Source organism: Lonchura striata, chromosome 3 (genome assembly GCF_050655825.1).
Source record: "Lonchura striata isolate lonStrDom1 chromosome 3, ASM5065582v1, whole genome shotgun sequence".
Lineage (NCBI taxonomy): Eukaryota > Metazoa > Chordata > Aves > Passeriformes > Estrildidae > Lonchura > Lonchura striata.
Genome location: NC_140705.1, coordinates 85,261,822 through 85,278,561, shown reverse-complemented (window position 1 = coordinate 85,278,561; position 16,740 = coordinate 85,261,822). Strand labels below are relative to the sequence as shown.

The window sequence follows — 16,740 nt, the reverse complement described above, 5'->3', positions numbered from 1 at the left end:
TCCAGCACATGTCCCAGTCTTATCTGTGTTCAGAACAGTTACAGTGACTGAGAAAAGCAATTCAAATAATCTTGTCGGAAAGGCCCATAGGATTTTAAAACACACCTAGAAGGAACATCTCATGTCTTTCTAGCTGCTAACGCCACTGTTCAGTGTTCATTTTGGGCAAGAAAAATGTGAGAGAAGATATAATCAGATTCCCCAAACCAATAGACCCCTCATAGCAGCTTTGCAGGACACAGATGTTGTTTCCACACCACTGTGCTTGTTCATATCTAGCAGGCTCTTGGCTTGCATTTTCAAAGCTGAGTACAGAATGAAAAATGCTTGCCAGGTATCAAAGTCAGTCCTTTTTGTGCGTCTCTTATCCACACTCCTTTGGTGGTTCAAGGGATACATCCTATTACTGAGTCTTTCTCAAAGTCCCTGTTGATAGGTTGTGATGTGGCTTCCCCCTGTTTACTCTGCTCACCTGTTATTTTCAGTAGTCAGTCCTACTGCTTCACCATCTTTTCTTTGTGGACCTTTGTGCCTTTTCCTACACCCCTTCCTATTTCTACCTCTTCTTTCTTTAGTTTCTGCTTCCTTATCTCAGTTTTGTTCATGTTTTTGTTCCTTTTTTCCCCTGGCTCTCACTTCCTAGAACACATCAGAGATAAGACTTTGTGAGATGGAAGGAGTAGGCACTAGATGGATGGTTTAGCTGTGGATCATACGGAAATGAAGTGGGCAGCATGGAGCAATATGAAGGGCTTTATGGGTCTTCCTGCATATCCTGTGCTGCCTCTGCCTCTTCTTTATAGACAGCCTAGAGGCTGTCTACAAAGAATAATACTTATGAATGATACTTACCTACAAACCTTCATTACAGGTACCAGACTGGAAAGTCTAGAATCACAAAAAAAGCTATTCCTGCTCCAGGAAGCATCAGCCCCATCCTTTATTAGTTGTTTTCAAGGGTGAAGGTGCCCTAACAGAGGGGTCTTCCAGGGTGTGTAGAGAACCAAAGAAATGAAGCTCCTGTTTATGGAGCATGTCCTGCTTGGAAGTTACACCCATATTATAGGCAAAGTGGCTCAGAGCTCAACCTAACTGCAGCTGGGCAGATTTGGGCTGTGCAGAGCCTGATTACATTTTTTTCTTGGAGCCAGAAGTGTTGACAGCACAGTGCATAGACACATGCATGGGTCTGGCTGCAAGCAGCCAGTGTGTCCAGTGCAAGGAAATTGGTAGAAGACTGTGCTTACTAATGTAGGGGTGGGTATAAAGCTGGATCCAGTAAGGCACTGAGCAATGCTGATTTTCAGATGTGAGGCTCAAAATAGTCTGGAACTATTGTTCTCTTCAAGAGGGAGATGTGGAGGAACATGAGAGATATTGTCTCTTACCCAGCTCCTGCCCATGCAATAGACAGAGAGGTGATTTCAGGTTCTGCTGTGCACAGTCAAGAGTCAGTACAGGGTAGGAACTTGCAATAAGAGTAGAGAGCTTCCAGTCTGAAACAGAAGGACTGCATGTGCCCTCAGGGTTGAAAATAAGGCTGTGAGGCAGTAGAAGAGAGGCTCAGTTAAGGCTTGTGCTTGACTGCCTCTCTGACAGAGTCAAGGCTAGGTCTGTTCTTCCTTAGACCAGGGAACATATGTTAATAAAATACATATTGCTTTCTGATCAGATCCTAATGAAAGACATTATTGAAAAGTGTCGAACAAGCACTTACAGTAATTCATGACAGCACCAATTTGGCTTCTCTAGGAAGCCATAAACTGCTGCTCTTGGCATCTAATGAGGATGGGCAGCTGATTGCCTGTGCAGGAGGAAGAGAGAGAGACTGACTCCCAGCCTTGATGGCTCCAGCTGTCCTCAGAAGCCACTGAAGGTTGCAGTTGCTTCTCTCTCTGGGAGTTGGGAATATATCAGCCGACAAACTGGGCCTCCTGATAAAGGACAGTTCAGTACAAAAAGCTTCCAGGACTCCTCATTCAGACTGAATAATGGATTTTGTTTGGGCATCCATCCTTGCTTAATCCCAGGATTTTAGCCTGTGTGCTTGCCTGATCAAAAACATAGGTATGAATTTCAGTTCACCAATGTGCTTGTCTGGGAAATGCCAGCTTTGTGCTTGCAATGTGATTATTTGTTCTGGAAACCCATTAGAAGTAATGGTTATCAAGCAAGAAAAATGAAATAAATCCAACTTTAAACTTACCTTACCCTTTAATTGAGGTTAATGCTTGACATAATTTCCATCCAAGATGGTGACTAAGTACTAACCAAAGAAAATTTAATGTGAAAGGCAGAGAAAGTTTGATGAGAGATTATAAAGAAGCATCACAATGACTATCTTCATATCCAAACCAATTTCTTCACTACCCAAAATTTACCCAAATAGTTTTTCCAGAGTAGGCAGGCATCTTCTCTGCAGCTGATATGAGCCAGAGTTCAGAATCCCCTATTAGGATTGTGCTCCTGAAATTTTGTGCAGCTGACACCAGGCTGGGAGACAAAGCCACTTTGGTGAAGGATTAGGAAGGATTGGAAGCAAGATCTGAAAGACAGAAAATTATTTGAGAGTGGTTCTGGTGGGATGAAATGCAGTAGTTCAAAGGCAGGTGCTGCAGGCTGGGAGCTCATCTTTGGAAGATGAATGCAGTGAGCAAGTGAGTTGACTTCAAGGAGCTGCTGAAAAGATGTAGGCATGAGAAAGGGCAAATGTACTCCTAGATGATGCATCCTATATGCAGGCCAGGGCACCGAATTCCAGCAAGTGAGATCATCATGCAGAAAAACATTGTAGAGTCAATCCTGGAAAGTGAGAGACTGTGTTACAAGAGAAGTCACAGAGTGCTCAGCCCACTCAGCCCAGCAAAGCAAAGGCTGAGAGGTGATGAGATTCCTGTCTGTAAATCATCAGGGGGTCAAACAGCAGGGAGGGAAAAGAGCCACTGAAGCTAAAGGACACTACTGGCACAAGATAACTGGGTGCAAGCTGCATGTGAATAAATTTAGTCTAGAAATGAGAACATTAAGGAAGTCAGGCTCTGGAACAGATGTCCAGGGGAGGAGCAGGCCTAAAAGGAAGACTTTTAAGATAAGATGGGATACATACATAATTAATAAGCAGAGGTAGCCCCTCTGGTGACAGGGGACTGGACCCTGTCAGCCAGGAGTGTACGTCCCCTGCTGTGTCCTAGATTGTAGCCATGTTTTGCCCTTCTCTGAACTCTGGGAGCAAAGGGGGTTTATCCCTCTGCCAAAATAGAGAGATCAAGCATACAATTCATGGTGTTCAAAAGGAATGTCAAAGACATCTTCCTCTGCTCTGCTCTGCTCTGTGGTGCCAAGGTGACATCAAGGATCACAGTCTCAATCCACTGTTGTGTGTCAGAGTGAATAGGAAAAAGGGGAAAGGAAGGGCCAGATTTATGGCATATTCTTCCAGCAGTATGGAACATATTGGAGCCTCATATTCAAGAGAGTTCCCTAAAATTTCCTATCCCCACCTCTTTCCTGACCCTGTTTCTGAACATGTTTCATTCCTCTTTCCCAAGAAATTCCTTCTTACCCGTGGAACTTATATGCTGAGCTGTCATTCTCCAGAAATGGAGAACTGGATAATTTTTTTTCAATCTCTGGTACTATAAACTCCAACACACATAAATTCAGTAATAAAAGTTCTTTTTTTTTTAACTTTAAGAAGTCCATGGCTTCTAAACTCTTTGAGGTTGTCTCTCTGCCACATATCCTGTGGCTTTGGAGGCACAGTTGGGGCAAGAATTGAGAACAGGGAATGTCTGATGAAGTAGCAGGAGGTTTGGCATTGCAGACCCCCATGTTCATCCCAGGAGCTGTTACCGGTGCCATAAACAAGCTCAGCCCCCTCCAGTACCTTGGGAATATCTTTCCTGGCTGTCACCAGTTTAAGGCCATAGACACTGCCAGTTCCATCATGGTGAGGCCAGTGGTGTGATTGTTTCTGCTTTTTCTAAGAAACACTCCCTTAGGAAGGGAGCAGTTATATCTTAGCTGGACTTATTTTGGATGAGGTCATCATAGTGGAAGCCACTGGGGAAATCTGGTAAGAGATGGTGTCTGCAGCCCTCTGGGACAAAGCTATGTAATGAAACCAAGACTCTATGCAAACAGGCTGAAATGGTTCAAATGGGAGGCTCTGTCACACCCTGAGTGGTATTGCCTGTCAGAAGTGCCCTTCTGCTATTCTCACCTTCTCCTGACCCCTTGCTAAACAGGGATGTCTACACGTGCTGAGAAACTGGGCAGCTTGGCACTAAGCTTTGAAGACCACCTTGACTGCTGGTTGCTTGAAGAATGCAGCCCACCAGCTGCACAGGCAGTTGAAGATTATTTTGTCCAGATTATTGCCCCATGCTTCCTTTCAGACCTTTTTGAGACACCTGTGCTTCCTGCACCACCAAGCTCTCCACAGCACGTAGTCCAGTAGTTGTCTGCTCTCCAGAGAGTCCTGACACTCACAGATGAGAGAGGAGGGGGAGGTTGGAGGAGCTTAGGACACCCCACCTGCACAGATGCCAGAGACAGCATTTGTCTGGTGTGCAGAGCTGCACAGGGAGCAAGGAAGAGCCTGCCAGAGCGATGGAGCCTGCTTGCAAGGCTTCTGTACCACATCAGCCTGCCTTTATCTGCTGCCTTCTCTGCCTTCAGAGAGGATGGACAGGCTGAAGGTGGAGCTGGGAGCTGTCCTCACAGCCCATATCTACAGTTAGTGAGGTTGGAGTGGGAATGTAGGCAGCCATCCCTGTCTCTTTTGTGCTGCAGGAAAGAACAGCCAGGGGGATTTGAATGAGGCTGAGAAAAAAGAGTGAAAGAATGAGCATGAGTGGAAAGGATTTGAATGGAGATGTTGGAAAGCAAAGCTAGTGCTTGTGTCCTGAGTTGAGAAGTTGCTGAAGAAGTGTGACAATTAAAGAGAAAGAATCAGGAGTGAATTGTAATGCTGGGAAGCTGGATGCCTGCAAAACAGTTCCTTTGCTCCCATCAGCTTGCTGGGCGATCTACATGATTTAATGTTCATTTTTCTAGCTTTTGTTTGTTAGAAATACCTTGGGGCTTGGTGATGAAACAGTTTTTTTCTAATTTCTTCTTTCAAACAAGCATTAATATGCAGTTGTGTGACCACGTACATGGCTTCACAAGCCACACCAGTCTCAGCACAGGAAGGCTGGTGGTGTAGAGAAGAACCACAACAGTAATTCTTGACAGATGTGTTTATTAATATCCTTCAGCTTCATTAAGGCTTCTAGCTGGTACATATCTGGCATAAACATCACTGAGTCTGAAAACATCATCCTGTTTTTCTCCTTTAATAGCCTATATAAATAGAAAATGTAGGTGTGGCAGAGTCCTACCTTGGGCTCTCTGCTATGACAATGCCCCAGCTGAGGCAGGGGTACTGTGGCATTCTGCTTTTGTCTCTGAGACACTTGGTGTGTGTTCCTGGTCCATGGGCCAGCTCGGCTGGCTACAGTGGCACAAGCACTCTGCAAGCATCACAAGCTGGCTCAAATGAGATGACAGGGAAAGGGCAGACAGTGCCCACCAACAGGGTAGGTGATGGTGAGGAATGAGGAAGGGCAGCCCTGGTTTGCAGCTCCCAGAGATTTGGTGGGTGAGTGGATGTGAGTGAGTTCTCCTCTGATTGCTAATACTGCTTACAGTGACAGGGACAAGGACAGGGACAGGGACAGAGACAGGGAAAAGGGCAGGTTGCATACACATGCATGTGAATGCACACAAAAAACATGGGGCTGACTTTGCCCTTTGTAAGATGTTTCTAGAAAACCTATTCTAAAGAACACTCTCACCTCTGCAGCCTGTATAATATTCACAGCCAGCTGATAGGAACTGTGGATTTGTTTGGGTTTTTTCCTTTCCCATCCCCTTCCTCAGATTATTTGGAATGGAAGGAGGTAAAGGCAGAGGTTTTGTGTAGTGCTCTTGTTCTGGCCCCTGAGCCAGGTTCCTGAGCCTGGTGATGAATGAACTTGTAGCATGAGCTCCTCCACTGAGGCTTCAGCAGCTCTAATAAGGTGGCCGGTGTTTGCCTGTCCTCTGTGCCAGCATCTGCTTTATTAACTGCACTGCAGCAATATTGAACTGGAACATGGGGTCAGTGTGATCCGGAGGAGAGATGCTGAGAAGGGGGTGGAAGGACGAAGCTACCAGGAAAACATGAGAACACATGGAGCAGGAGAAAGGAAAACAGCTGGCAATTGAAGTGGACTGAAAAATGGGCTCCTACTAGACTGGTGCATGCAACTGTGCACAGACATGCTGCTGGCAATCAGGGACACAAAGCTTTTTAAAGGAGAGGGATGCAGAGGCAGACTTTGGCCTTTGTGTCTCTGTCTGCTGACCAGTGCTAGTGACTGCAAGCCAGCACCTGCTCCACATGCACACAGCAAGCAGCTGGCTGGAGCTGCCCCCTTTTCTTCCTTGCACTAATTTCACGCCCTTTAAACTGTGCTGGCAGCACACCTGGCTCTTTCTACTGACAGCTGCAGCTAGCTCAGGGCCCATGCTGCTTTTCACAGAGAAGCCAGTCTTTCCAAAGACATCCAGAGCCAGTTCTGTTGTGATGCCAGGACTGTAGAGACTGTAGTAAAGATGTGCAGAGGGCAGTCTTGCTGGCAGCCAGTTTCCGTGTCAGTCCAAGTTGCATATTGGATAGAGACGGGACATAGGTTGGGAGAAGATATGGCTACAAAATATTTGGTAAAGGGAAAAGACCTCTTAAAACTTTACCTCTGAGCACCAGGAGCAGATACATGCTGAGCCTTGACTGTGCCTTTCCCATTACCTAGTGATCCAGGTCTCTTCTAGAAAGCAGCGAGGTTGCAATCCATAGGAAGCATATGTGCCTTTAATTATTTATGTTTTGCAGCCAAACCTGGGTGGCAGCCAGTTATTTATTTGGTTACATAAGTCCCTGAGGATAGACTCAACTAGAGGATCCAGAGCTTTGCAGTCCAGACTGGAGGGTGATTTCTCATTTTGTCCTGGATTAGATGATGTGGGAGAGTATGTGATTTGACCTTGTTCCCAGAAGCTTTAGATACCCAAATTCCACCTAACTCCCAGCTGAGGTGAAATTTGCACTGTCTGAATCTCACCCTCAAGCTTCTCTCTGACTCTCCATTTTGCTTCTCTTCTAAAGGTTATGTCTAGACAAGGGAAATGGCTCCTGACCTCCTCCTGTTTGCTGGCTGCCTTCCTAACACCCCAGCAAATGGCAGCCTCTGGGAAGGGGCTGCTGCCAGCCCTCCCAGTCACACTCTGCTCCTCAAGAGGTCCCAGTTAGGGGCTGTACCACTCCAGCCTTCTGCTTCTGGCTTCTGACTGCTCCTCTTCTCCCAGATAATTGGGGGTCGGGTGCTAATGAGCCTAGCTTAAGTCCCTGCCCCTGGGAGCCAGCTGTGCCTCTCCTTGGCCAGAGCAATGGTGTGGAGGGCTGGCAGATGGGAGGGCTGAGCAGTAGGAATGCCAGCTGGGTGAGAACCCAGCTGGCATGTGTGCAGGTAGGGAGCTGTTGATATGAAACAATCCTGGCAGCATCCAGATGCCTCTGGAAACCACTTCCCTGGTCCTGCCCACTAGGACTGCCCCCAGATGCCTTATAGGGCAGCATCAAGCTGGGGGAAGGCACCAGTACATCTCCCAGCTCTCTGCTCCATCTTTCCAGGGGAATGCAGCAAGTAGCTCCTCAAGCAACTTACACCCTGATGTGTGCAGGTACAAGGTCTCCTTTAGGTGCAATCTGTAAGGCAGGTGCAGAATTTTTTTTCACTGTGAGAACCACATGCAACCACAGGTTCCCAAGGACCTGTCCCTGCCCCTTCATTTGGGACCAGCATCCAAACTATGGGCAGATCAAAGAGGTGGGTCAGTGGGTCCTGACTGTGTTGGAAATTAATGGGGCTTTGGCACAGAAAGTTCTACAGTGGCAGCCATTGCTTCTAAGTTTGAACTTAAGAGTTAAACATACATGAGAGCTGGAGATAGGCAGAGGAGAGATTACTTGTACATGTTTTTACTCAGCACCACATCAGCATTGCCCCTGTCCTGCTTTGATAGTGGTCTTCGCTTCTGCTGTGCCCTCACTCCATCTTCTTGCCCCACAGATTTACTGTAAACCTTCCTCCATGCATCCCAGTTCCAGTAATCCTATAACTTCAGAGTTAATGATGGACACTGAGGCTGCCTGGCAGGAGGACTGCCTTTGCAATGAAAACGTCAGCCCAGAGGATGTATCAGAGGCAAGGGAAAGCTTAGTTAACACTGGACCATCGAAAGTCCTGTCAATGGTCTTTTTGCCAGCACCAGCATCCCCAGTAACATATCCTGCCACAAGGATCCAGGCACTGCACAGTGACAAGCAGGAAAATTGTATCTTCACAATGCAATCCTCGTTCTTACTCTTTCCCAGCCAAGCAAGCATGACCATGGCAGGGAAGTTTCACTGACATGTAATTCATCATTTTTAGTTGTGGTGATTTTGGTAACGATATTTTCCCTATTGTTTTCTTGAAACTTCCCTGCTGCCATAGAAAACTGAGCAGTGTTTAGATGGTATGGTTCAGCTAACATAATTCATCCCCTTCCAATGGGAATCAGAGAAGAGGGAGCCTGTGAGTGATCCCAGAGCACCATCAACTTGAAATAGACCCCTTGCTCTGGTCTGTGGAGGCAGTCCAAGGATGGACCCTATGGAAGGTTTCTGAGGAAGTATGGTAGTAGATTGCTTGGTAGTAGTGAGACACCAAATGAAGTACCACATTGCACAGGCAGCAAATTAATGAATTCCGTAGCAGTGATTGTGAATTGAAGGGTATCTTGGTGCAATGCCATGCTGTGTTTGCACAGGACCTGAGTGTACTAACAGGGGTGAATTGGGTTCATTTTCTCCCTCCTAAAACCACTGCTTCTGACTCAAAGTTGCTTCAGGACCTGTAGTTCAAATTGTCCCTACAGTCCCTCCATTGGAGGACACCAAGATTTCCCTTCAGGGAGAACTCAGGCTTCTGATCACTGTTCTGTACCAGGGATGGCAATTTTCAAACCAATACTGCATGAAGATCTCATGGAGCAACTGGGTGTAGATCTGTATAGAAAGAGGAGGAATAGGGTGTTAGACGATGGATACGATTCCCAGGTTTTCAGTTTCAGGATTTTCATAACACTATGGGTTCTTTTTCTGTGCAGCTGTCTCAGAGAAATACCATCCAAACCTTCATTCCTGTGAAGAAAATGGAGAAAGGCCTGTTGCTGGAGCACATCTTACCCAACCTGAAAGTGCCTCAGAGCTATGAAGTTCGTCTGACGCCCATCACCAGCTTTGGGGCTGGAGATATGTCTGCCCGCGTCATCCGGTACATGGAACGTAGGTGTCTCCTCCTCAGTCCTGCCTACGAGAGCAGGTCTGAGCCTCAGGCCTGGGGATGTGGGCATGCAGAGAGGTGTTCTTCTGTGACCCTTGGGCGGGTCTCTGTGCTCTGAGGAGTTCTGATGGCACAGTGCTATCACGTTTGACTGTATTTTGGATGCTACCATCAATGCAGAGCACTAGAGATTTCTGAAGGTTAGTCTCCACTCATCCTTCACTCAGCAGCTCTAACTCACACTCTGCACCTTGTGAGCAGGAGATCCCCAAAACCCCAGTCAGGCCATGCTGCAACTCCCTGTGGTACAGTGGTTTATAATACAAGATAGCCACTGGATGCTGTATATTAGCCACACACCCATGAAAGTAAGAGAATTTCAGGAAACTGAATGCATGATTCCTATCCTAATTAGCCACTCATAAATCTGTAGCTCTGTCCAATACCTTGAATCCCAGATTATCTCATTGGTATACATGGACCATACTTCTCTTACCATCATCCAACAGCTCACAGCTCTCTCTATTCCCGCAAATCTATGATTCCTTTACTCTCCAACAGGAGTTTGGGCCCTCCATTTCAGCAGAAAGTATAGATCTTTTCCCGTAAGGTTTGCTTGTCCCATGGATTGACAGCGTGTCCAATGTCCCCAGCATCCATAGTGCATCAAACTGCTTTGATGTCCCCCTCAGATACCAAGCTTTGGTATCTAAGTGGGTGCTATCACACTGAGTACTCCAGGAGGAAACTACTTGTGTTGCCAGAAGGGTTTTCCTATGATTCCAGGTTCACCTCTTAGGTAGGGTTTTCTTAAGATCTCTTGCTGCTTGGATCAGAGTGTTTGTATTTTTTTCCATCACCAAAACAGGCACCAAGCATTGCTTTCTCATGGGGATGCTGTCAGGAGACTTGTGCATTTGTGACCTTTCTTGATGTGTTTGCTTTATTTTCAGACTTTGATTATGATTTCTGCTTTTGTTTTTAATTGTTTTTCTATTTCTTTTTCTAGCAATCAACTATCCAAATCCAACAGGTAAGCAACAAGACCTTTGTGTTAATGCTTTGAATGTAATGTACATTAATCGAGTACTCCAGCATATCAGGCAAGACAAGCAGCTGGAATACACAGCTGACTTTGTCAAATCTTTTTTCCCCAAAAGAGGATTAATTTGCATACACTAAAGTTTCCAGTAAATATTGCCATTTGTTGTACCTTGAGATTTGCCAGGACATTTATGCCTCTCACTCACACCTGGTATCTTTGTTATGGAGTAGACTGATCTTGAACAGCCACTTCCATACCCCAGCACAAGAAATCTATTTCCAGTAAGCAGGTTACTAAATGTTCCCCCAAAATATCTGTGTTTAGGAATATTCCCCATCCTCTTCTGACTAGGAATGATACACTTGGTATCTCTGCAGGCTTGTGTGAAGCAGTCTTCAGCTCAGATCTGTCTCTTCCTGCAAACTTTTTGAGCACAGTCCCTTTCTTCTTCCCCTTCAGTGTCATCACTGTTAACTTGCTTTTTTACCTTCTGGTTATTCAGGCCCATCTGTATTGAGTATTCAGAGTTCCCATTGATTTTGAGAGCAGAATACACAATGTCTAAGAATGATGTTCTTTAACACTAACATGACAGTGCCCATTGAGCATAAAAGAGAAGTTCTAGCTTGCTGTAAGTAGTGGGGTAATGTTCCCCTGGAGATGCAAGAAGGTCCCTCCACTTTGACTGTAGGATGTAAGCGCAGGCAAAACTCTTGGGCAGAGATGGGCAGACTACTTGCTAGTGGGCCATAGAGAGCATGGCGCTGTTTCTCCATTTCCAGCTGCTGAGTCAGTATTCAGTGTTTTTATATATTACTCCATGTGTAGGTAAGTGCTACTGCTGCACTGCAGGGTACCAGCGGGGAGGAAAAACCAGGATTAGGTGATGGCAGAATCGGGAGAGGGAGCTCTCTTGTTAAGGCGGCCACAAGGAGTTCTTGCATGTTCACACTCTGAGGATGGTTTGATGAAGCCTGAGAGTAGGAGCTTCTTACACAGTCAGAGGGATTTTGTGGCTCTAATTCCTGATTCCATTTGCTTTCTTTTCCTCACTTCCTGATCTACCTTAAATATTCTCCACAGAAGACTCACTGGTAAACACAGAGCGTATTGCCAGGGACCTACTCTAAAATATGTCTCTCAGTACTTGCTGGAGGAGGCAAGTGTCCCAGCCCACAGGTAGAAGTGGCAAAGTTTGGCCCTTTGCCACTTGCTTTTACACTGCATAAATCACTGGTAAACCCAGAGCAAGTTCAGTCCTAATTGTGTCAATCTCTTGGGGTCTTTGTAAATTGAGCCTTCAGACTGCCTGCCTGGGGTAGCTTTGGCAGCTTGAGTCCAGAACAACTGAAAGAAATTTGCCTATGGTGGAACATAACTCAGCCACTCATGTTTTTCATGCAGTAAACCCAAAACTTAGGATTTCTTCTTGATATAAATTGCCCAGCCTCTGGTGGATATTGGGACCTCTGGGCCAGTTATGAGGGCCTTGCCCATGCATTCACACCCTGAGTCTGACTGCCTAAAATTAGACCTACCACACTTGCTTTCAGATATGCCCTTTTCTTTCAGTCCTGCTGCCAGTGAAATATGAGCCCAAAGGCTTTTAGCTCTTTCTTTGGACCACAGCTGAGTTCCCCAACTCTTCATCCCAAAAACGTGGAAATCCCTCCTGCTACCTCTTCTTTTCATACTTCCCCTGCTACCACCATCCCCAGGGAAAAGGTCACACTAGGCTGCTGAGCCAAATTCTGAGAGCAAACATTGAAAGCTCTGGAGTGAAAGGCAAAGATTAGATGATTAATGCCTCTGGCAGGCTGATCCAAGGGCATGCACAATGGTGATTAATTTACAAACTCTGAGAGTCACTTAATACAATTACTTCTTCATGCATTTTTTCTCTCAGCCTAATAAGATGTTAATAACATTGGGGCAGGCATGGGTGTGGCATGGTTACAGAGCCAGGTATTGGGTTATAAAGGAAAAGCCAAGGAAGAGCAGAGGAAGTGAACAAAAGACGTTGGGAATTTCAAATATTTAGAGGTTCCAGTAAGACTGACTCTTAAAAATCAGTTAATTTGGTTCTAAAAAGCAGAATTTGTATTTTAAAAACAGCTTAAGTATTATCTGAATTTTAATATTTTACCTTAAAGTTCTCTTAGAATAACCGATTGTTTTAATGTCATGACCACATTCCAGTGGTGGAGAATCTGCTCTGTCCTTACCTCCTCTGCAATTTTATTTGGATATAATGTTTGCTTTCTATGGAGTGCTGCCCCACAAGCCATTCCAACTCCTCTTCCGTGGGTGTTTTGGTTTCCCTTGTTTTGTCAGACGTAACCCTGATGAGATGTCATTAAGTATATGGGATAGCTCATTTGTTTTTTTGCTGGCCAGCCTGTCTTGCCCTTTCAGAGCAGCAATACTGTTTCTCACATACCTGCAGTCTGGCTGTGTGGGGTGCTAAATCCATGCTTTTGGGACCATGGGCAAGTACAGTGGGTGGCGATCTGTGGTAGATGTTGGTTGTTGCAGATTAGCCTGACTTGTTGCTTACCATCTATTGCTGATGTGTCTGGTCTCTGGTAATGCTCAGAGTCCAGAGGAATCCAAGTTTGTTCAGGTAAGAATATGTGGGAATGTCAGCCTCTGTTTAGAGTTGGATTACTTAAGTTTGTGCCCATTGTTCAAGAATGTTTTGTAATGCAAAGGTTAAAAGAGGTGACAGTTCCTTGTGTCCTGGTGGCAAATAGGATGACTTAACCAGTTACAGCATTGTGAAACTTTCTTCCATTACTGTGTATAAAATCCCTAGAAAATTGCAATGGGAGAGACTGTTAAATAGTCTTTCTTAGATCATGACGTACTCTGAGGTCTCAATACAGTTCTCATTGTCTTCATTTTCTAGATGGGGAAACTGATGTCCAGAAAATGATAGCCTGAGGGTCACACAGCAGATCTGCAACACATCTGGGGCTTGGAGCATGGTCCTTTATGCTCCAAGCCAGTATCAGTTGCACACCACAGCTAAATGATGAAGGCAATTTTATTCAAGTGCACTCCATCTTCTATTCACCCATAGTCTGCAGCTAGAATAAGATTACTATTTTTTGCATTCATCTGGCAGAATTTCAGAACTAGGGATGGCTTTTGCCTAAGGACTTGAAAGGAAAACCTCTATTATGTTTCTCAAGAAGGCAAAGCAACAAGAAATGCTAATAGCCATAGGAGAGGGTCTCTCCCCTGGGAATGCATGGAGGTGTCTGTAACTGAGAGCAAAAATCTCTGCACTCTGAGCTGCCACCACTGCAAAGCCTGCCAAGGAAATCTGTGTGATGAAGGCAGCACTAAATCCAGCTTTTGAGGAGCCAGCTCCCTGCCACTTCCACCTTACTTGTACCAATCCAGATAACAACTTCTGTGTTCAGTATTTAAATCCACTGCTTAAATTTTAAACAGGAAGCTTCTTTTACTCCCTGAGGTTTAACCAGGATCCCTGGCAAATGGCAAAAGTCTCCAAGAAGGTTTGCATCACACAGTCAAGGTCAAAAGTCAGATCACCTCTGTGGTCTCTGAGGTACAGCAGGTGATTTAAAGGTTTTGTTCTTGGTTGGATCTGCCAGGTTTGTCCTGGTGAACCTTGTTGATAACCATCCAGAGGTTGACACTGCTGGCAGTGTCCCAAACACTGAACACTTCACAGTTATTCATGGCACCTCCCCTGTAGCTCACAGAAACTACAGAGCTTTGCTTTCTTGTGTCTTGTTTTATACCAAAGGACCAGGAGTCAGAGCACTTAGGTTCTGTTTCCAGCTTAGCCACTGCCTTCTGTGGCCTTAAATGTGTCTCTCTGTACTTTGAGCATCTGTTTTCTATGCAGAAGATGCATAGAAAGAGGCATTGCTATGCTACAGAGAAAATAAGAAGCCTTGTTCATTAGTTGTTGCAAAGTGCCTGGAGCTCCCAAGCTAAGCAGAGGCAATGTGCTGGAGGTTCAAACTCCTGCACAGCAAGTGGTGTTGCACATAAGAGGATCCTGATGTTGATTAAGCATTACTTGATCTGTGGTGCATGGGACCCTTCTCTATTTTAGGCACTGCGATAGAAGCGTTGCCTTCTGGAAGGAGCTGCATTTGAGTGAGAAGATAAAATGCACTCAAGGTCCTATATGGATGTTAAAAGTGCTCTCTATGGACTTTTGAGTCAGCTTCTCTGAGCAGTCTCATCCCATGTGTGTGGCTTCTTACATATGAAGGCACAGTAGTCCACCAGGCTGGCACAACCAGGCCTTGGTGGTAAGTTTGGAATGCTGTCCTCAGGTCATCTTGCACAACTCTCTCTGATCTCCACCTAAGCTTGTGCTTTCTCCTTAATCTGCCTTTCCTTTGGTTTCTGTGCCTCCTTATTTGTGGTTTGTTCCCTCTCAATCGCCTGGCTGACCTCTGTGTTACAGCTTCTTACTCTGCTTTCCACCTGATATTCCCTGTCAAGGTAATTCTGTGTTAGAGAAATATGTCATCTTTCTTTGAAAGTCCATGCTCTCAACAGGGTCAGAGGTGCAAATTGACTGGTGCTTTTGTGAAAGGACAGTCATTGTGGATCCTGCCATGTAAGATAATGCCATTCAGAGAGAAAATGTGTCTCTTTGAACTGCAGCTGGCAACCCATGAGCTGGAGTCATGCAGATATGTTTGGTGCAGTGGAGAGAAACCAGGGGTATTACACCATCCAGCAACATCAGCAAGCTTGTGGGCTCCAGCGTCTCCTTTGAGGACTACTGGGGATCTGGTACAGCCATGAACTCCATTCTCTCAGCCAAAACAGCTGAGGAAAGACCCTTAGGAGCTGCTTTCTGACTTTTTTCTCCTTCCATCTCTTTGTTCTGGGGATGAAAGAGGCCTCCTATCCCACCTAGTTACCCTGTCTCAAACCCTGCAAACATCTGCCCTGTCCTCTGCTCTCTTCCCTTCAGCTCCAGATGCCATTAGGGCCCCTGTGTCAGGCACTGCAGAGCAGTGGCTAATTTGGATTTGGATGCTAATTAGAAATGAGCAGATTAAGTGGAAAGCACTTAGCCTGGGTTAATAAGCAGTTAAGTGGCCAGCCCAGACAAGCTCTCCATGTGCTCTGTGCTCAGCCCAAAGGAGTTGGCATGTGGTGTTTCCTGCTGAGTTTACTGAAAACCCAGCTGTCCTGGTCTGTGAACCAGGCCCTTGGCTTGCCATACATTGTCTAACCTATGCTGGCAAGACATTTTTGCAGGTTACTTCAGGAGGCTGCATCCTCTTTTCTCACTGCTTTGATAGGATGCTGGAAAGAGATGGGCAGGAAGGGGAACCCAGTTCTCTACCACAGGGGTGTGCAGACCTTTGATGTCTGTTTAGATTACAGTAATTTTCACTTCCAAATGGGAGGGGATGGGGAGGATGCTAGCCACCAGAAGATAGGGTAGCCACCAGAAGGTGCAGCATCTCAAAGTCAAGATTCTGTTCATTTCGTGGGTAGTGTTTCTTCTTTGTTACATAAGAAGAGATTGTGTTGTGTATAGTATATGTATGAAGCTCCTACCATCACATTGTGCTGCTTCTCGAGCTTTTGCCCCTGGCATTGCAGAAAACTTCCCTTGCGTGTCCCATCCTTGGCACCCAACCCATAGGTTGAGGACCCTGCTCTGTCCTACATGTCCTGCTGGAGTCATACATGCTAGGAGAAAAAAGCCTGCCCAGGAAGCAGAGCAAGTCATGACTGAAGATATAAGAATGCAGGAGCCCCAGGAGGCATTTGGGCTTCCCTTAATTTAGGCACGATAAATAATAGTGGGAGGTAAACCCCAAGAAGTTGAGTCTTGCACCGGCATGGCATTGATGAAGTTTCTAGCACATTCCAAGCCCTTGTCAAGAGCCTTGGTTTCTTTTGTGTATGTGTTCTTTCATGGCTTCATCTTTTAGCACACCTCCTTGCTCTCACTTAAAAGCAGCAATTAAAGGTATCTGTGCTTGCAGATACCAAGGTCCAAGATCCCACTTCAAGTTAATTCTCCCGCTCTGGTTTCTGCCCAGGGACTTTTCAAAACACACTTCAGTTTTCATATCGGTTCTTGGACCTGTTTTCTCTTTCTTTTTATCCTGTTTCATCCATCCCTCTCCTATTGTGTCAGCAGTGTAAAGCAGGTTCTTGACCTTCGCTTTTGTGACTCAAAACTACCTTTTTAACACAAAGGTTACAATCTTCAGCATGGTCATGTCCAATTCATTCCAATCTCTTCAAGTCCATATTGGGTGA

General features: G+C 45.6%; 1 protein-coding gene across 4 annotated transcripts in view; it reads left to right on the top strand.

Annotated features, from left to right (window-relative positions):
* The window catches only part of MDGA1 (MAM domain containing glycosylphosphatidylinositol anchor 1), a 206,598-nt gene that overhangs the window by 102,125 nt on the left and 87,733 nt on the right, over positions 1 to 16,740 (top strand). For all 4 annotated transcript variants that reach the window (XR_014953850.1, XM_085575600.1, XM_021550430.3 and 1 more), the window contains exons 11-12: positions 9,238 to 9,415; positions 10,423 to 10,446. Coding sequence is in view for 3 of the 4 variants with exons in the window: in XM_085575600.1 (XP_085431726.1) it covers positions 9,238 to 9,415; positions 10,423 to 10,446 (202 nt within the window). In the remaining variant the exon portion in view is untranslated. The remainder of the gene's footprint in view (positions 1 to 9,237; positions 9,416 to 10,422; positions 10,447 to 16,740) is intronic.